General features: G+C 56.0%; 1 protein-coding gene across 1 annotated transcript in view; it reads left to right on the top strand.

Annotated features, from left to right (window-relative positions):
• The window catches only part of ZFAT (zinc finger and AT-hook domain containing), an 86,536-nt gene that overhangs the window by 31,343 nt on the left and 34,601 nt on the right, over nucleotides 1-20,592 (top strand). Inside the window, exons 8-10 of the mRNA XM_090283332.1 lie at nucleotides 771-920; nucleotides 2,598-2,771; nucleotides 13,010-13,098. Coding sequence (XP_090139458.1) covers nucleotides 771-920; nucleotides 2,598-2,771; nucleotides 13,010-13,098 — 413 coding nt within the window. The remainder of the gene's footprint in view (nucleotides 1-770; nucleotides 921-2,597; nucleotides 2,772-13,009; nucleotides 13,099-20,592) is intronic.

A 20,592-nucleotide genomic window follows, 5' to 3' on the forward strand; every position in this document is an offset into this window, starting at 1 on the left:
TTGATGTTGTATGTCCCCTCTCAGAGCCCCGACCTCGGGGAGGCTTTGGTGGCCCCAGTCCGGGGAGGGTCCCCCCTGCGCCCGTCAGTGCACAAACCACCTGTGGTCTGGTCATGTGTCCTGTCCCCGCGGCCCCAGGGGCGTCCTCGGGGCAGGGCCTCGAGCTTCCACAGCTGAGCTCCCTCCATGATCTGCATGTTGCCAAACTTGTTTCCTGTGCCCGCGCCCCAAACTTTTGTTTTCTGGAATGTTTGAAAGTATATCCCAGACATCATGTAATTCCCCTTAAGCAAAACCTCAGAGTGCGTCTTTAACAAGGATTTTGTCAGCATAACCGCTGGGTCCCCAGCCCCAGAAAGAACTCCCGGGAGTCCCTTCTCTCCACCTCGTGTCAGTCCGTTCCAAGTGGCCCCAGTTGACGCAGGGCTCATCTTCTCAGGTGGCCCGTTTGGATCCAGGCCCACGCGTCTTGCCGTCGGTGGGTACGCCACTTGGGCTTCTTGCACTTCTGCAGGACACCCCTGCCCCTGGTTTTCCCCCGCGATGTAGCCTTGTTGGGAAAACGGGGCCGTTTTCCTGTACGTGGTTTCACATCCTGCATCTCTCCCTTTCCAAGTGAATGCACATTTAGATTTGAGTCCTGGGTGAGCTTTGAGGCAGAACTCCTCGCTCACCCTCTGCGGCTGGGGCTGACCAGCGGGTTCCGGGACTGTCGCCTGAACCGAGGGTCCCTGGCTGCCTCTGTGACCCACCGCCCGCGTTTCTTCCAGAGGTCTCCATGAGCACCATCTCCGAGGTGCTGGGGAGGAGGGTCCAGCTGAAAGGGCTGATTGGAAAGAGGGCGATGAAGTGCCCATACTGCGATTTCTACTTCATGAAGAACGGCTCCGACCTGCAGCGGCACATCTGGGCTCACGAAGGTGAGTGTCCGCCTCTCCGAGGGGAGCCCCCTTGGAGCTCTGTGCTTGCACACCTCGTTTGAGTGAGTTAGGGGGAAGCCATGTCTTTGGGGCTCCTGCAGGTAGACCCTTTAGCACGCGGAGAAGCGTGTGCACCAGGCTGCTGTGGCCGGGGACTGGAATGCAGGTGCAGTGAGGAGAGGCGAGCCGTTCCTCACCGCTCCCACGCCCGCTGCCAGGTCAGTAAGTCACCGAGTCCCCTGCTAGGAAGCCAGGATCCCGGCCTCAGGTGCAGCAGTAGCTCCGGTGCCCACAAGGGGGCGCGGTGCCCCGCTGGTGCTCAGAGTGGACCAAGGCAAGGAGGGCCGCACAATGCAGGGGGGCGGGGGGATGCATGTGTGCAGGTGGGGTCGTGGTAGGACGGACGTAGTCTGTGCTGTCGGGGTGCTTGCCCAGGAAGGGAAGTTTGGGGAGCACTCTCTGGGACTGTGGAAAGTTGGAGGTCGGGGTGCGGTTAGAGGCAGCCGGCTGCCAACCTGGTTTTCTCCCCCTGGGTAAGGACACGGCTCCTCGGGGAGGCGGCTCGGAGCCGTGGGGTCGGGGAGAGCCCTTCGGGACGTCTGCCCGGGCCCCTTCCCGTGAGTGAGGGGCCTGGGACCCTGCAGGGGGAAAGCAGGCAACAGGAGGAAGGATGGTTCTTTCCACAAATGGGATAAAAATGACCTGTTTTAGGCCGCAGGGAGGGGGCTGTCGGAAGGGAGAGAGGAACCGTGGAGTAAGGAGGATGGGGATGGGGATGAGGTGGCAGGAAGCGGACGTGGCAGGAGGAGCTGAGGTCAGAGCCCGGCTGGGAGACACCCCCTTGCCGAGCCCCCCGTGAGCACCTCTGCTCTGGGCCCCTGGGCGCGTGCCACGGCTGCGTCAAGCCTGGTCCCTCCCCGCGAGTCGCAGGTGTGCAGGTGAGGGGCGAGGGTTTGTGACACCTCCGTGCTCAGGAGCGGGCAAGCCTCCGCTCCACGCGGCACCGGGCCCTGGCGGCCCTCTGCGGGCCTACGGTTCCCGCCGGACAGAGCCGCTGGCTGGGCCCTCAGCTTCAGACCAGGCCTCAGCACGTGCTGCAGGCAGCTTCTGTCGGTGCTCGGTGACTGGCAGAGGGGCAGTGAGTCCTGGGTGCCCCCACGGTGCCCGTCGTCCCCCAGCGACCACCAGCGTGGTGAAGCTCCGCTGATCTCGGGAAGGCACGTGCTTTCTCGTCTGACCCTGGGCGCCCGCTGGTCTGGCAGAGGCCCTTGGTCACTTTAATTTTGTTCAGTTTAACTCAGTTCAGCTGGATTTGACGTACGGGGTGAGTAAACCACTCTGGCTCAGGGCCCTCCTGGAGACCCCCGGCCGTGGGGAGAGGCAGGTGTGGGCAGCTCCCCGCAGGCAGGCGCTGTGAGCAGGTCAGCGAGCTGAGAGCTGCCGATCTGGGCACGCTGATAGGGAAGCAAGGACTCGATTCGAGAAGGTCCGAGAAGGTTGCGGCGTGGAGGCCTTGGCGGACCCGGGAGGAGAGGCACCCCGTCCAGGAGAGCGCTCAGGGTGCTTAGGGCCGGGCGTGTGCACCGCATGGGTACGGACACACACACACACAGATGCTGATGCCCGGCACATGCACACACCTTATTGCACGCGTGTGTGCTTTCCCCCCTCTGCTAGGCGTGAAGCCCTTCAAGTGCTCACTGTGTGAGTACGCCACGCGCAGCAAGAGTAACCTCAAGGCCCACATGAACCGCCACAGCACCGAGAAGACCCACCTCTGCGACATGTGCGGCAAGAAATTCAAGTCCAAGGGGACGCTGAAGAGCCACAAGCTCCTTCACACCGCCGACGGTGAGTGAGTGACCGAGGAGGGAGCTGTTCCCTCTGAAGTGAGGCTTGAAGCCAACCCTCTGGGCGCAGCAGGCACGGTGGGCGTCCTGGAGGCGGGTGCTGCGGGCGCCTCCTGGCGCTGCCGCCCCAGACCCACAGCAGCACGGAGACCCCTCCTTGGGCCTGGGCTCAGCCAGGGCTCAGTCACGCCCGACGGCCACCGGGGCTCACTACACACTGGGGGTGTGCGCGCGCCTGTGTGCGATGGCGTGGGCTGCGTGGCTCAGGGAGGGGGCATCCTCAGGAGGCCGCGACCTTTGCTTCTGGGGGCCGGCCTTCAGCGGGACCCAGGCTTCCGCTTCTCAGCACCCTCACGCACGGGCTTTGTGCTGGCCACCGGCCCCCTCCCCGCTCCCGCGCCTGCCCGGGTGGCCCACGTCCGTCCTCACAGAGCGGCCGGTGTCCCTGCTGAAAGGAATGTCGGAGGGCCAGCCCGCGTCCTGCTGAGACCTGGCCGACCCTCCCACCCCCTCTGCCCGTCCGACTCCTCTGCTCCCCTTCCCCCCGACTCCCCTCTCCAGACGGGTCGGTCTCCTCCCTGTTCCTGAGACCCGCCCGGTCCAGGCCCGAGTCCAGCCCCAGCCTCTGCCTGGCACCTTCTAGCCGCCCATCCTCAGCGGAGGCTTTGCTCCTGGCCTCCGGCTCTGTGCGGGGCGGCCCCTCTCTCAGGACGGCCTTCCCTGGCCACGGTCGGCCACCCTCACCCGCCATGTCAGCAAGGCTCACCGCTCCCTCCTGAACTATGGAGTCCCCGCTTCATCGTCCTCTGTCTCCAGCCCTGGACTCCCCACCCATCATTCCCGCTCTCTTCCTGCCGTTTCTCTGCAGACCTTTCTCTGATGAGCTGTCTACGCATAAGGTCCTTACGTGCGGTTTTCTGGCCCCCGCTGGCAGGGATTTTTGACTTTACCTGTATTTGTGTTGTATCCCAGCACCTAAAGGTGCCTGACTGGTGGAAGGTTTTTGCTGGTTGAATGAGGGGGAGAAACAACGTGTAAGGCCCTGCACAGAACGGTTGGGGGAGAGCAGCTCTCAGAAACGGCCCGTTATTTCCCCCACCTCGTGTCTCAGTCAAGTGCAGTCACATGCCTGTGAGTGAGATGATTTTAAATCTGGCGGAGGAACTCACTACTGAATGGATCTTCTTGGGCACCTTTTAATGAAGTAGAAAGGAATTCAGTAAGTAGCGTCCTTTACCTACTTGTGAATCCAATCGTTCACATTTAGCGGCACCTTTAAAGCAGCCTATCCCTGTTTATTCAGTCCTGTTCCCAAAGGAGCTCATTAATGTGCCTTATAAAGGGTAGGTCAGTCTGGGTGAAGGTCTTGTGTGAAGAGCTGTGCCAGTCAGTATGGACAAAGAGAGACTGATCTGTAAAGGGCCCGATTAAACCTGCCCTACATACGCCAACAGGATGTAAGAGTGTAATGCAGAAGCAATGCAGAAATGCATTTCCCCTTCTTGAGTTCAGAGAGGGCCTAGATGTGGCATGTGGGCTGGAGGCCGGCACGTGACTGCTCACCTGTCGCGGGTGGCCGAGGTTAAATGGTCTAGTGCCTTTATGTTACTCAATCAAGCAAGACGTCCCTAATTGTGAAATGAAAAGCTCTTTGCAGCTCAGTGCTCATTCCTTTGGATGCCCCCTCCCTGCCATCCAGCCGGCCCTCATACGCTTGAGGGAAGAAGTATTCCAGCAAAATTTACAGAGAGGAGTTACCCAAGCTTCCAGCAGTCCTGTGCCGGCGCTGGGTAGACAGGTGGGTGGCGAGCCCAGCGTGGCAGCTGCGTCTGCGTGCAGAAAGTGCCTTCGTTTCTTCAATTTGTAGTGCGAGAGCTCGTGACTACGCCTTCTGGGAAAGTAAGTGTGGGGTCTGTCCTCCCTCTTTCCTCTGAAAAGCAGAATCTCTGTAGGATCAAGTGGCCCCCGCGCCCACGGTCTCCGCTTCTAAAGGCACGCGCGCTAAAGCAGGGTGTCGATAGAAGATGCCCCGAGCTGCCAGCTGGCTGGTCTCCCCACGTTCAGCTGCCAGGCATTGGGGACTGGCATCCACAGCATCCTCGTCCCTCTCACCCCTCCGGTGAGGGCAGGGACGGGTCAGAGCAGCACGAACAGGGCGGGCTCTGCAGCGTATCTTTGTGGACTGGGGTCTGGGCGGTGGGCAGGGAGGGGCTGACTTCAGGGCCCAGGGGTGCCGCTTCATATGTGCACCCCGTGTGGCTCCACCTGACGCTCTTGCTCTCAGGTTTTTATGAACGATAAGGTTCGTTGGGAATAACTGAGCCCACACTATAAAACGAACCATGGAGCTTACGCGAATAGAGCCGGGTGCCCTGCACTGCCCCCGGGGCGGAGGGGTCTCGGTGGCCCGTGCGTGTCCGGCACGTGTCCATCCCTGCAGTCTGGTGTTGGCGCCTGCCGTGCTCTGCGGTCCTTTCCTCTGTTTCTTCCCAAGGCTCATCCTGACCCAGTGGCCCTGGTGTCAGAGCTGAGGCACCGATTACAGAGAACCAGCACTCGCAAAGTCTGCGGTAGCTTTAAGTGCAGCCTTCCAAGCGTGGAGACTTCTTAACACGTTAAGCGCCATGTCAGTCACTTAACTGTCCGTTCGGACCGTGTCAGTCACCGGTGACTAACGATATACACCAGCATATCGGTGAAATCGGGTATCACGGGCTAACCGAAAAGAAGACAAGTCAGGCTTGGCGCGTAATGTGCTAAGCTGCGTTTTTGCTGCTGGAGCTATTTCTGTTCTGATTGGCTGTTGCAGGAGTCGCCGCAGATGCTGGAGCTATGGGGCCATGTGCTCCACGGAACACCTGCCTGCTGCAGAACGCGGTGTGCTTCCCGCAGGGCGCTGTCCTCACGCCAGGGCAGAACTCTGCCCAGGGAGGCAGGAAGGCAGGAGGGCAGAGCCCTGGGCCTGCACGGCCTCCAGCGGGCGCTTTGCCATCCCGTTTGTAACAGGGGTGCGCTGGTCTTCTGCTATAGCAACCCCCCACAAATGTAGTGGCTTAAAACAACACAGATTTATTGTGTGGCAGCTCTGGGGATCAGAAGCCTTAAATCAGGGTGCCAGTGGGCTGCACTCCTGGGGGCTCTGGGGGAGAAGCTGTCTCTTCAACCTGCCCAGCTTCTAGGGGCTGCCCATGTCCTCGGGCTTGGGAGCCCCCTTCTTCCTCTTCAAAGCCAGCAGCATAGCAGCTTCCCGTCCCTTTCTGTCCCTTTGCTGTGGTGTCATACCTCCTGTCTGACTCTGACCCTCCTGCCTCTGTCTTACAGACCCTTCTGATTCAATGGGGTCCGTCTGAATGATCCAGGAGAATCTCCCATCTTAAGATCCTGAACTTGATCACATCTGCAAAGTCCCTTTTGCCATCTAAGGGAACACTGCCAGGTTCTAGGGTTGGGACCTGGATGTCTTTGGGGGAAGACGTGACCAGCCTACTGCGGTGGGGCTGTGGGAGCCGGTGTCCAGAGTGAGTGTGTCGGGTCGTTCTGAGTGTCGGGTCGGTGTCCCTGTTCTTCATGACCAGTGTTCTTCTCGTAGTCCCCCACACTCAGGGACACGGTGTGAGAATGGTGCCTGTCCTGATCTCCATTGTCTGTGTCATTCAGGAAAGATCAGGTTCCTCTCCCCTCACACAGGAAGGCACAGGCAGTAGTTCACACTTAAAGAATATCCGTGTTGAAAGGGTCAAGTCGCTTTTCTGAAAAGTTGACTTATGCAAAATGCCACCTTCTGCAGTCAGCCTGGATAAACAGTCGTCAGAAGGCATTTCCGCTTTCCTGCCTCTAGATATTATCGCTAGGAGCAGATTGGATTTATGGACATTCCTTTTCCTAGGTATTTCAGTGCTCCCTCAGGTCTGAGGGGCACATGAAGCTCCATGTGGCAGAAGTGATTTAATTTAACAGGTATTTCAAACAGGTTGCCTTAAGTTGGGAGGAATTTTCCATCTCTGTCTTTCTGTGTGCTCTGAGGGAACCCAAATGCCGGAAGACCAAGGGGATGGTTTTATTTTCACGTGATGGTTTAAGGTTCTTCTGCCATCCCGTTCCTCCTCGGTTTTGTATGGAACACGATTTGAAGGAACTAAGCAGCTGGACCCATCCCCGGGGAAACTCATCGAGCAGACGAGGGCGGAGTAAGAGTCACAGGACAGGGCAGGTGCTGAGCCGTTCACCAGGCGGGGCCTCCTGTGTCCCAGAGTGAGCCCCACAGCTGCCCATGACGAGGGGGGGGCAGTGGTCCTTCCCACCCCCCACCCCGGGGTTGCTTCTGGCCTGAGCACGGGGCCTGAGCAAGCCGGTGCTCTGTGGCTCCCCTCCAACCCCTGCCCCCCGCCCCCCAGCTCGTTCACCTTCCCTCCACAGCAGAAGTGAATTCAATGGGAAGGGCTGCCCTGACCCTCCCAGGTTTGGGGATGCCTCTCTCTGTCTAACCTGCAGCAGAACAACAAGGATTTTCCTCCTTCCTTCTTCCTTCCTCCTTTGGAATCTCGTTCCCTCTGTCCTACCCGGACAAGCAGAATCCCTTTCTGCCTGAGGAAGAGCCAGGTAAACGGGAGCTGACCCCACCCTGTGCTCTCCTTTCCTGTCTGGTGGTACCTGAGCTCGGCCAGCATCCTGTCACCAGGTCCAGCTGGTGCTCCCCCGGTCCCAGGTCAGCGTCGTTCCAGCAGCCAGTGAGCCCTGAGATGCTGGCGAAGAGCCCGCATCAGGCAGAGAAGCAGGCTCCTTCCCGGGACAGAGAGAGCTCCTGCACAGGCGCTGGGACCCCCCGAGGGCAGGCACGGGCAACAGTGCTGGAGGGGACTCTCCTGCCCCAGCCCAGCCCTCACCTCCGAAGGGCTGTTGTCACAGGTCCCACTTCTGAGGGCCTGGGAGCTGGCGCTGAAACGCTGCGTTTCCAGGGCAGGCCGCAGAGCCCGCCGCGGACCCTCCAGCAAGCCTGGCGCCCAGGTGCCCAGCCGCACACCGCAGGGCAGGCGGTACTGGTCCTGGCTTCTGCCTTCCCGCCTGCAGCCGCGGGCCTGACCTTGGAGCTGCCCGATGTCCTCTCCCCGCTGCCCTCATTGGGCACCAGCCCCAGGCCCTTTCTGGGTAGGCAGCCTTGCTCTTTTGTTCTTGTGTTGCTCTTTTTCTTTTTAAAAATTAAAGTATCGCACCTACCAAAACATTGCATAACTGTACGTGTCCTGCTCAGTGGTTATCACCCCGGAAGCAGCTCCGTGTGACCACGTCCTAGGACAAGACCCAGAGCGTTGCCCGCCCCGCGGGGGTTCTCCTCCCCACCGCCCTTCCCCACGGTTCCCCTTCTTTCCTCCTCGGGGTCCCTGCTGCCCAGTCTTCTCACTCAGTCTTGCCTGTCTTTGAGTTTCATGTAAATTGATTCACAGAATACGTGCTCTTTTGTGTCTGGCTTCTTCCTTAAACGTTGTATTTGTGGGGCTCATCTAGGTGCCTGTGATTCCGGCCTTTCACATCTGGGCCTCTGGGTCAAAGAAGAATTTTATAAGCAACTGAGATGCTAAATCTGTAACTTGGAACCAGGAAGTGCTGCTTCTGCGCTGAGCCCTTTTCATGTGGCCATGTTTTGGCGGCACCCTGGGGTGCTCTTCTCCAGAAGTGCTTCTCCAGAAAGTGGGGTGTGACTCAGCTTTCTGCTGTCCTCCTCATGGCCAAGACATGGCTCAGAATGGCTTTGGACTGTTGACCAAAGTTAAATCCCGCCTTGGAAGACAGGAAGTGACCCGCGCTAAGATCGTTTGTGAAATTCGGCCACGATCTGTCTGTGTAGAAGGTCAAAGGTGCCCGGTCAGAAAGAGCACCGTAAATCAGCAGGTACTTAAGGCTGGGTGATGTCTGAAAAGATGGTGAACTCATCTGAACTTCAAGTTCAGGAACCATTGACACCATTCTATGATTCTGTGTTGGAAGACCTGTCTTCTGGACTGGGGGCTATAGCGGATGGGGTAAAACATCCGAGTCTTTCAGAGGCGGCTGCTAGTTTATCTGAGGTGCTTCTCTGTTGCACAGGAGACATTAAGAGTCACAGAAAGCTAACCCCTTTCCTACAGGTGTGTGCACAGTTCTGCCACTTATCCAATAAGTTGTTCTTTTTAAAATTGTTTTCGATCTTGATTCATGTTCATAGGGAGTGATTAGTTAATGATTGAAGTATATTATTCTTATAGCCTTAAAATTAGTATTATAATTATATTTTGTTGCTCTAGAGGCCATGGATGGTACATGTAAGAGTTGTATAATGTCCCATTGAGGGGGAAATCCATGAGTCACATAACCATTCCCTTATTTTTGGACACTGTATCATTTTCTTTTCTTCCCTCCAATTATTATATGTTGCAGGAGTCCTTTCTTGCAGATAAGTGTTTCCTTTTGAATTGCTACCAGAGGGCACAGTTCTAGGAGCGGGGTGGTACTCCGCTTCCGTGGTTTTAAGGATGCATTGCACTGCCAACTTCTCAAAAAAAAAAAAAAAAATTATAGCAGAAGTGTGGAAGTGTTTCAGCTTAATTCTTTCCTTTTTAGCACTTCATGTTATTAAAAACGTCCAGTTTCTTAATTTAACGGTTATCAAATCCTGCCGCGTTGTGATAATTTTTAGCTATTTGATAACTCATTAGCATCAGATAGTACTGCAAGGAGAAGATGGATGAAACCGAGTTAATGTACATAAAGCGCTTGCAACACTGGCTGGTTCCTGGTGCCCCCAGTAAGTGGCTGCTGTCATTGGACTTCAGTTGATTCATTAACTCCGATTTAATCCGCTCCCGAGGGATTGTTTGTTCATGTCCTTTTTTTTTTTTTTTTTTTTCCAATCATTTGCTTTCTGGGGTCTTGGAATTTTATATTTGCACAGTCTGATTCATTCGACCACTCCGTTGGTTGGGACGCCTCTCCTTGCAGCCGACACTCATTTGAGGTCGGTAGAGTGGGAAGGGGCATGTATATATCCTAAAGCTCCCAGAGCATCTTGTAGAGACTCGGGTCTTTGTGTTTTCGGTGACTGCTTCCCAGGCAAGTTTCTCAGATTCTGGACCCCGGAGCCCCATCCCTGGGCAGGGGGAAGGCCGCCTGCCTCCCAGGCTTTGGGGTGCACTCTTGAGAGCAGGTGCGCCACGTTTGGCGTAGCTGCCGATGGCCAAGTCGCTCAGTAGGTCCAGCCATCAGGGGTGTTGTGTGAAGTTTATAAAAACTCAGCCTCTTTTTTCTCTTTGTACTCCTTCTTTCCTTGTCCTGGGCTTGCTGCGTGACTCACATCCAGATACGGCCGTTGGGTGTTCATCTGCCAGGCCTTTGAAGTCACTCTACCCTTAAGGACATACCAGGTTTCCCAGGCCAGTTGCCCTGCAGTTCCCGGAGCATCCTGAGAACAAACAATCCGACCCTCTCCGAGCTCCTTTGTGAGCAGTCGTGAGTCAGCATTGCATTACTCTGATGAGGAACCGAGGTGGGGTTCTGTCAGGTGCTCTCCCGGGCCTGCTGGGTGGGGCCGTCAGAAGCTGCTGAGAGTGCTCGTGACACTTAGGGCCTGGCCCTGAGGCCTCAGGCTTCAGACAGAGCTTGCAGGGGCTGCCGCCTTCCTGGTGCCATGCAGACTCGGGAGGATACACAGAAGGCAGACTCCAGTCTCGAATGAGGAGGCCCCATGTCTTTATTTCTGGACACCTTTTTACCACGCACTTACTTAACTTTTCCTCTTTGATCCAAGGGCATTGGTATTGAGTGAAAATACATACCAACCCGGAGAACGGTCGGGGGACCCAGTCAGTCCCTGTTCGGCTCAGGTTCCTGGCACAGTCACGATGCATCCGCGGGAACCGTGATCCGGCGGGAAAGCATGGGTGGCCGACATTGCTTTGAAGATGCGTAGAGATGTGTGACAAGGGGGGTACCGTGTTTAGGAAGATGTGTTCATTCCTTTCTAATGGTGACTTGGCTGCCTTACACATGAAAACGTTTTCCCCACACTGGCAGAATCAGTAAAATCTAGCATTTGGGGTTCATTCTGCTGGAATGATGTGTGTAATTGTAGTACTAATGTGTTTATACTGTTGGTTCCTTTTGCTGCTCCTGCTGAAAGTGTTATTCATATAAGCTGTTCAGAATTTCTTTTTTTTTGTCAGTTCCATTTAATAAAATGCACAGAATACGGTCCGTATGTGCCACCGACTCAGGTCCTGGAGTGCCAAGCTGAGGGGGGTGTGGTACCTGCCGGGCCCAGGCTTGTGAGCAGGAGGTGACAGTGCAGGGACGGGTGTGGTGCGTGTGCGTGGCAGCAGGTGGAGCCAGGGCTGGCCCTTAGCCCGGTGACCCAAGATGTCCCACTCGCATTTTGTGAGTGAAGGATGCTCGATCCGAGAGACGGTGAGTCCTGGAGTGGGAGATGTGGGCCGAGGCTTGGGGGGGTCTGAGACTGCAAAGCAGAGCAGAATGTCCCGAAGACTCGGGGGTTTGTGTCCCTGAGCCTGACAGAGGAGGAGAAGGCACAACAGGAAGCCAGGCAGGGATGGGCTCCGGCTCTGGCAGCCCTTCCCGGCCCTTCTCTGGGCTTCGGTGTGCTCTGCTGTTGGAGTCATTGGTGGGCGTCCCAGGAGGGGCAGTGGGAGAAGTTGTGGTGGGCGGCCCTGGCAGAGGACGGGGCATCGGGGTACGTGTGTAAACGTGTGTGTGCATGTTGGATGGATGGCAGATGGATGGAGGGATGGAGGGTTAGTCAAAGGCAAGGAAACCAGTCAGCAGCTTTTGCCACCGTCCAGGGAAGAAGTCCAGGGCCTAGGACCAGGGTGGAGGTATTAGAAACAGACAGAGATACTTAGGGGAGGGAAGCAGGGAAGTGAGTGGAGTGGGGTCAGGGCTGCGGAAACGCTGAGGAAGGCTACCAGGTCTCGGACTCGCTCGGTCCGGTGAGCGATGAACTGGGAAGGCTGGACGTGGGGCCCATGTGGTGGGTACACAAGGAGTCCGCGTCGGGGCATTTAGGACAGCTAAGCAGGTTGTTTAGCAAAGACCGGTATTCAAGCCTCAAGCGCAGGGAAGGGATCGGAGAGGAAGTCGCGGATCTGGGCACCAAAGGCCTACAGAGGCCCACAGGGGACAGCGCTGGGCAAGGGTGCTTGCAGGACGGGGAGCACAGGAGAGCGGTTGGAGCGCCCTGGGACGCCAGTGTGTAGAGGTGGCGCGCGGGAGAGAGAGAATCCCTCCGGGACACGCAGGACGGCCAGTCAGGGCGGCGTTGGGGGCGGTCGAGGTGCGGACTCAGCGGTGCAGAGGATCTGCAGGCTCGGCCTCCTGCAGCGGAGCCCGTGAAACAAGGACCGAGGTGAGGTCGGCCGTTGGCCTGGCATCACGGCGTTCATTGGTTTCCTTGGTGAGAAGGTTTCGGGGTGAACTGGGGCCATCAGCCCATTCTTCGGGTTCCAGAGCGCGCAGGAAGGGGGAGCAGGGGCTGCCGAGGGAGACGGCTGTTCCACAGGCCGGGCTGAGAGCAGGGAGAGGTCCCCGCGGGAGCCGGGCTTCCTGTGGTCCCCGTGCCGGGCTGTGGGCATGGCCCCCGGCAGGCTCGCGCCCCGAGAGGGAAGCTGCCTGGGGCGCACTTATTGCTGTGAGAAGTAGGTCATATTTGCACTGGCCTGTCCATGTTTGGATTCTTGCACGTGGAGGTTTGACTCCTGCTCATCAGGGGGTAAGAAGTGTCTGTGCCCTGTGACACCCGTGGACGTGTGCCTGCGCCTCCCGCTAGCGGGTGTTTGCATAAACGCTGATCCTCTTGAAAGGGCCGGGGTTTGCGTTCTTCCAGTTTCCTTGCTGGCGTCCCCTTCCCGGACCTTGCTCGCCGGCCCCCGGGGCAGCGCCCACGCTTCTCGGGGGCTTCCGGCCGGCGGCTTCCCTGGGGCCGGCTCCTGCTCTCTCCAGACCGCCCCACTGCTCTAGCCTGACCCTCCACGTGTCTGTCCTCGTCGCCCGGACACATCTCTGCCCCGGTGGGGTTGCCCGCGGGCCTCCCCAGGCCGAGCCGGCTGCTCCCCGCTCCGCCCTCTGTCGGCGCCCCTACCTGCCAGGCCCCTGCCTGAGCCCCTGGACTGCTGGGTGAGAAGGGCTTCGTGCCTCGCACTGCCTTCGCGCAGGAGCTGGTAGCCCGGCAACGCTCACCTCGTCCCCCCTTCTTTCCAGGGAAGCAGTTCAAGTGCACGGTGTGCGACTACACGGCGGCCCAGAAGCCCCAGCTGCTGCGGCACATGGAGCAGCACGCTTCCTTCAAGGTGAGGGCGGGACGTGCGCACGCAGGGCTCTCAGCGGGAGGCGGGCGGAGCATCCTCTCGTGGGCGGAGCATCCTCTCGTGGGCGGAGCATCTTCTCGTGAGCGGAGCATCCTCGTGGGCAGAGCATCCTCTCGTGGGCGGAGCACCCTCTCGTGGGCGGAGCACCCTCTCGTGGGCGGAGCACCCTCTCGTGGGCGGAGCATCCTCGTGGGCGGAGCATCCTCATGGGCGGAGCATCTTCTCATGGGCGGAGCATCCTCTTGTGGGCGGAGCATCCTCTCGTGGGCGGAGCATCCTCTCGTGGGCGGAGCATCGTGGGCAGAGCATCCTCTCGTTTCTAGTCCTCCCTTCACTTTCGGGCCCCATGGCTAGTGCTCCTGGGATGCAGGAGCTGCGCCTCGGACTCCTTCAGGAGGGTGGCCTTTCTCTGTCCCTTGGAGAGCAAGGCCAGGGAGTGTGTGTAAGAGGGTGCGCTAGGGAAAGGCACGCTCTTGCCATCAAACCTGGAGTGATTTAGAGGAAGGAAAGGGCGCCTTCAGGACCAGTGTGTGCGCTTTCAGATCCTGGGTTCCTCAGGTAAATCCCGAGGCCCACCTGGCAGGCTGCGTAAGGCTGGGGGGGTGCCCAGGCCGCTCCCCCGCGCTGCCCCGCCCGTGCATAACGGGGCTCGGGGAGCGGTGGCTTCCCGTTCCTCCAGTCCCTCTGCTGGACATTTATGAAATGTAGATTGTAGTAGGCACGTGGCCGCTGCTTACGGTCCAGTTAGTGACAACAGTTCTGCTCCATTGGATTTGTTTCCTAAAGGATTCTGCCCAGCACGGGGCGACTTGAGCCCTCAAACGGATGCCAGTATGGCCGCTACTGCCACAGACACGTGGGCATGGCAGACGCGACGCTCTAATGCGCGTACTGGAACTGTGTCCACCGCCAGCCCCCTGGGCGTGGAAGACGGTGGGGGAACCCCTGGTCACACTCAGGCCACATTCATTGAGCATCTGCTCTGTGCCCGCGCTGTGCTGGGAGCTTCACACCCCTCCACTCGGGTGTCCCCACCGGGGGGGAGTCTCATCTCCCCGGCTGGACCGATGAAGAACCTGGGCCTCAGAGGAGTAAGTGACCACCTGTCGGTCTTTTCTGCTGTGCCCACGTCCACAGATTTCAGTCTATGCGGTCACACTGACCAGCCTGTGTTGTCACTGCTTACAGGGTGAGGAGGACCCTCCCCATCGACAAGCTCATCTGATGCTCAGAACAGCCTTGGGAGACACGAGTTCTCCCGCCCTGTCCTCTTGTAGTTAGGAGACCAGGGGGCTGGGTGTGGAGAAGGGCTTACATGCGTTCAATCTCCAGGAGGCGAGGCGTGGGAAACCGGTTCTTGGCTCCGAGTCCTCGGCCTGGACGTCCCCACGGTTACTCACATGGGCAGAAAGGGGAGCTGGGGAGACCGAGGTCACTGCCCGTGTTGCTCACGTTGCTGCTCAGTGTCTGCACTGGAGGGGACTTTCTTACGTCAGACCCTTGTCACCTGGGGGGCGTGTCACAGTGCCTCACCTGGGGAGGCTCCTCAGTGTTTGCGTAGCTTGTACATAATCTCAGTTAAGAGCTCTGTTTGGCATTTCACCACTGACAGATGGGGTTCTGTGGGGAGGGCTCTGGGTTTGCGTAGACGGGCCGTTACGGTGGCAGAGAGCTGAGAGCTAGGGTGGCTCCCCCTGTTTGATGATAAACTTAGACCCGTGTGGTTAATTATTGTCCTTGCTCCCCCAGAGGTGCAGCTGGACTTCTCGCTCATTGCTCGGTTCTCAGTGTGGGACGTTTTCCGCTGCACAGTGTGTCTGCCCTGGAACCGCATTGTTTCCCTCCCAAGAGCTGTGGAGTTTTTGGCGTATGTGCAGAAAGGTTGGATTTGGGGGGACGGTCTCACTCTCAGGGGGACTGTAGTTCTCAACTTCTCCCCGGCATCAGCAGTTCCCGTCCGCTGCTTCTAGAGGCCGCCCACATGCCTTGGCTCATGGCTTCTTCCTCCATCTTCAAAGCCAGCGATATAGCATCCCTCGCTCATCCTATCTGACTCTCTCCTGCCTCCCACTGCCACTTGCCATGACCTTTGTGTGACAGTGGCCCACTTTAATAACCCAGGACAATGTCCTTATCTTGAGGTCAGACAACTAATAACCTTAATTCTACCTGTGGTCTTGATTCCTTTTTGCCACGGAAGGTTCTGGGGCTTAGGACACGGGCCTTTGGGGCTCAGGGGGAATTATGCTGCTCTCCCTGCTACTTCTCCACGTCCACTCCATGGGAGAAAGTGTTCATCAAACTCAGAAAACGCATAGTATGTGCGCGCCTATGCTCGTTTTCTCACACCCATGACAGACATTATCAAGAAGCTCACCCGCCCCGTTGTACTGAAGCCTCAATGGGGCGTCACCGTCCTCAGGCTGGTGCCGCTAATCTATTGCAGTTGGCTTGCAAGATGAAACCAATTTGCGTTTCGAGATCTAGAGCTATAATTAACAGAGTATAATTTGTGTCAGGAAACACTGGAATAAGGGCAGATTCTTCTGCTGCCTTTTCCAATTACATGTTTTTATTTTTGTGTTTTAAAAATAAAGTCGATATGCATTCATTAAATAAGATTTGGAAAATGCTTTTTGGTCCCTTCGCTTGTAGCACTTTCGGATATATAATTTTTTTAGGCACGATGGCGGTCACACTGTAAATGAGTGTTTTCTTGATGGAGAGGAAAACGTCCCCATCACCGCTGGTAAAGCCGTGCTGGAGAAGGCGGCTTAGCTGAGCGGCCAGGTGGTTTGCTAAGAATGCTTCACTTCCGAGTCAGACGATGACCTCCGGCCAGAGGCAGCGGGGGGAGGCAGCGTGCGCCCCGCATTCCAGATCCGGCCTTGTTTATTCTTCGTCATCTAATAGGCCCTTCCACATTGGATGAAGATACATTTATGCGTTACTTTCAGCAGCTGCTTAAGGATGACCAGTTTAATTAACCCTTTCCTTTATAATCGGGCAGTTTGCTCATGCCCGGTTTCGGCTGTTCTAACCAACCCTCCCATGGCCACCTCCGTGCCGAAAGCGCTCCTGCCCTGAGGTCTTGAAGACACCCCGGCCGCCCACCCAGCCAGTGGGAACTCGCAGAGGGGAGGAGTCAGGTGTGCTCCCTGCGGTGGGCCTGGGCCACTGTGGGCCTTAAAAGGGGTCTCTACACAAACGGGGTGTGTTCTTCCAGCCTGGCTGTCCGGCCCTCTGCCTTCTTGCAAACAAACAAGCCCGCACCCCGTTCTGTAGGCAGTGTGGTCAGTAGGCGGGAGCACACCGTGGCACCGTCTCTCTGTCAGGCTCGTATGAACCTGTAACTCTGTTGGCAGAAAAGTTCTCCGATACAGGGCTGGTGGAGTCAGTGCCAGTCTCCTCGCACACGAATAAAAAGTGACTCTTTTTTTTTGGGAAATAATTTTAGACTCACAAAGTCGCAGAGAGTTTCTGTGTACCTGTCACTCACCTTCCCCCAGTGTCTTTTTTTCTTTTTAATTTTTTTTTTTATCCTCACCCGAGGACATTTTATTAAAATTGCTTTTAGAGGGAGATGAAGGAAGAGAGAGAAGCATCGATGCGAGAAAGAAGCATCAACTGGTTGCCTCTAGAATGTGTCCAGACCAGGAGTCACACGCCTGGGCCGGGGCTCAGCCTGCAACCTAGGCATGTGCCCTGACCAGGAATCGAACCTGCAATGTTTTGGTTTGGGGACGATGTTCCAACCAACTGAGCCACACCGGCCAGGGCAATAACATCTTGTTACTTACCATAGTATAGTATCAAAACAAAGAAGCTGACTCTGGTATATTGCTATTAACTAAACTGTAGGCCTTATCTGGATTTTACCAGTCTTACCTCTTTTTTTTAATTCATAAACTATTTCTAAGGTAGTTCTACGTTCACAGCAAAATTGAGAGGAAAGTACGGGGTTTGCATATGCCACCGGCCCCCCTTGGCCCCCCACATACAGCCTTCCCCATCTTCAGTATCCCCACCAAAGGGGTGTGTTTGGTACCGTTGATAAACCTGTGTGGACTCACCGAAACCCCCCAGAGCCTGTAGCTGGCATAGGGTTTACTGTTAGCGTTGTCCATTCTGTAGGATTTAACAAATGTATGATGACGTGTTTCCACCACTTATAGTTAAGAAGGCGACAAATCCCAATTGAGGGACATGCTATCAAATACCTTGTCAGTGCTCCTCAGAGCTGCCAACGTCATCGAAAATGGAAAATGTCTGAAAAACTGTCCCATGCAAAGGGAGCCTGAAAAGCCACGCTGACTGAATGCCGCATGGTACCCTGGATCAGGCCTGGCCACTACTGCCTGTGTGGCCTCTAGCTTTCCTGTAGCGTGGGGACAAGGCAGCATCTCCTGTCACTATAGACTGTGAGTAGGAAGTGATCACACAAGGGCTCGGCACAGGAGCCTCAAACGTCCGCTCCGTCCGCAGTCCATCCCAGTTTAGTCCCTTCTCCGTTCATCGGAAGGTGGCCCTGTCTGCACAAGGCTGTCCTCTTGATCCGGCCTCAGTTTAAGGTTCTAGGTGCCTCGGACATGTTCTGCTTGCTCAGGGGGTCCTAGTCATACCGTTCCCCTGACTGGGTATGCTCCTGCAGAACGTGCCTGACTGCATCACTGTCACCTAGCACAGAGGACCTTCCGTGGGTCCACTGCCCGTACGGAGCTCCCCAAGAACTCGCCTCTTTCTCCTGGCATGAACGTCTCTCCCGAGCGGTGCTGCCCGGCACTGCCGGACCCGCCTGCTTTCTCAGGGCTGATTTCCCTGGACGAGTGGCCTGGCCCGACCCCCCCGTCTTTCCCTCCTCGTCACAGCTTCGCACCCGTTTTTCTGCGCTGTGCTGAGACGCGTCCCCGGACCCCAGCGCTGGGGGCAGCGTGCACTTTGGGTCTTCGCTCTACGAGGCTGCGAGTGCCCTGGGAGCGTCCTGAGTTCTGGGAAGCAAGTCAAAAATTTGGCATGTGAGTGTGCAGGTCTGCAAAAAAAAATAAATTGAGACTGAAGTCAGCAGTTTTCTCAGTCTGTCCGCTTTGGAAACTGTTCGGTGCGACATACTGCTGACCTTGCCTCATCACTTCAGGTGTCTGCCTCTGAAACAGCAAAGCCTGGGCTTGTCTGACAAACAGCTCTGATCGTTCTTCTGCCCTGGCTCCCCATGGGGAGGGCTGCCCTCCTCTCCTGTGACCATGGCCTTGGAGGTGGAGGTGAACGTGCTCTTTCAAAAGGGAAACCAGCCAGAATGTCATCTTGAAGACACTGTTAAATTTAACTTATGTTTGATACCCTGTTTCCCCGAAAATAAGACATCCCCCCGAAAATAAGACCTAGTGCAATTTTTTTCAAGCTTAGAAATCTAAGGCCTCCCCTGAAAATAAGACCTAGCGGCAGTCATGGCTACAGCTCCCCCCGTATTCTTGATGGAATTCAGAGTCTGGCTGGTTATGCTGATGTCTGTGATGGCATGACTGGAGTGTATTAATAAATGTGGATGTTTTGTTCAACAATAAATGTGAATCATTGTTCATGGAGAAATAAGACATCCCCTGAAAATAGGACCTAGTGCGTCTTTAGGAGCAAAAATTAATATATGACACTGTCTTATTTTCGGGCAAACACGGTATGTATCTAGAATCCTCAAAAATTCATACCATGAAGCCTGAGGAGTGTATTGCCTGTTGTCACATTTAAATTTGCTCAGCTAAAGAATTTCCACAAAACTAGTGAGGCCCTGGCCCGTGTGGCTCGGTTGGGCATCATCCCACAAACCAAAAGGTCACGGGTTCAGCTCTGGGCTGTGGGTTCAGTCCCCAGTCAGGGAGCATACGAGAGGCAACTGATGGATGTTTCTCTTATCGCTGTTTCCCTCCCTGTCTTCCTCCCTTCCCCTCTCTGGAATCAATAAAAGGGGGGGAGGGGGGACTAGTGAGAACTAAGGAAAATTTTAATAGTTGATTTTGTTGTCATGGATGAACTTTTCCTAAGCATTTCAGAGGGAGGATATGACACCGCAATGTAACATTTAGAACTGAAAGAGATGACATAAATGTAAAGGACTGAGTTTTCATCTGCATTCCTGATGCAGCACATGTAGCGCCTGCGCCTTCCTTGACCACACCTGTTCTGTGCGCCCCCGTGGACCGGGGAGCGGGCCTGGGGCAGGGGACGCGGGATGAAGCCGGGCCTCTGTCCGCCAGGCTCCCCGAGGCGCAGAAATAACAGCGGGTGTGTTACGTGCTCTAAGAAGGCAGTGTGCCACCTGCCGTGGGGACCCAGACCACCTCATTATTTCAACTCTGTCATTTTTTAAAAGCCATGTTATAATTGGGTTATATATTATCCTATCATGTCAGACCTATTGCCTTTCCAACCTAACGCAACCAGAAAGTTCTCTTGTTGGCAGATACCCACAAATCGAGGGGAGCTGGCGTACTCCCTCCTTGCGTTCCTGACAATTAAATGGGTCCCCACGGCGTTCACATCCCATGTGTCCACGTGAAACTGAAGTGATTCTGCTCACAGAAGACACCAGGCAGCTGAGCTCACAGAATGCTTAAGGGACTTAGATGCTAAACTGATCAAAGATGGTGTTTGGAAGAAGGTCAGCCAGGGTGTGGCTGTGCAGATACTGTACTCCTCGCTGCAGTCCAGACTTAGTGAGCGACCTCAAATTAACAGAACTTTGAGAAGCACGCGTTGTAAACAGTTCAGGTTCATCCTCAGACTGAGATTCTCAGTGCCCGTCATAATGCTGAATTGTCTGGCATCGGTCAGTGCACTGTGGCTTCCTTTCTGCTCCCGTTCTCCTCTTACCCATGAGGTGGCTCCGTCTCCCATCAGAAAGCTCCCCCGCAGGGTGGAAGGTTTAAATATTTAGTGTCAGAATAAAGAAGACGGGTGGACGGTCCCCTTTATAGTAGCCACAGGTAAGGCATGACAGCAGTCGTACGTACATTACTGACTTCTCCCTAAAACGCCCTGCACTGTAGGGATTGGTTGTATTCCCATTTTACAGACAGGGAAGCTGAGGCCCGGAGTCCAGTTCAGTAACACACTCAAGTACGTAAGTGGGGGGGCTGGGGTTTTATCCGGGTAGACAGAGCTGCTCTCCATCCAGAACCGTCTCTGTCTCAGGCCAGGCAGAGGGACGACTTTGCCCGCTTCTCCAGTTTTCCTCGCACCGCTTAGATTACATAAGCCTGCAGTTATATGTTTAGTTACCAAACTCAAGCAAAACCTTTAAGCAAAATGCTGACAGCCGGCACATTCTCCAAGTTCAGTGGAAATTGCTGAAGCGCAGGCAGAGCGGGTGGAAGGGAAGGCGCAGGGTTTCAGCTGCCTCTGTTTGCTTTGCTTTTTGGTTCCTCACTCGGCTGGAAGTGAAGAATTTGAGATTTGCACGTTTTCGTTTTTCCCTGGAAGCAC

This window comes from Furipterus horrens, unplaced genomic scaffold, assembly GCF_987537825.1.
Source record: "Furipterus horrens unplaced genomic scaffold, mFurHor1.1.pri manual_scaffold_7, whole genome shotgun sequence".
Lineage (NCBI taxonomy): Eukaryota > Metazoa > Chordata > Mammalia > Chiroptera > Furipteridae > Furipterus > Furipterus horrens.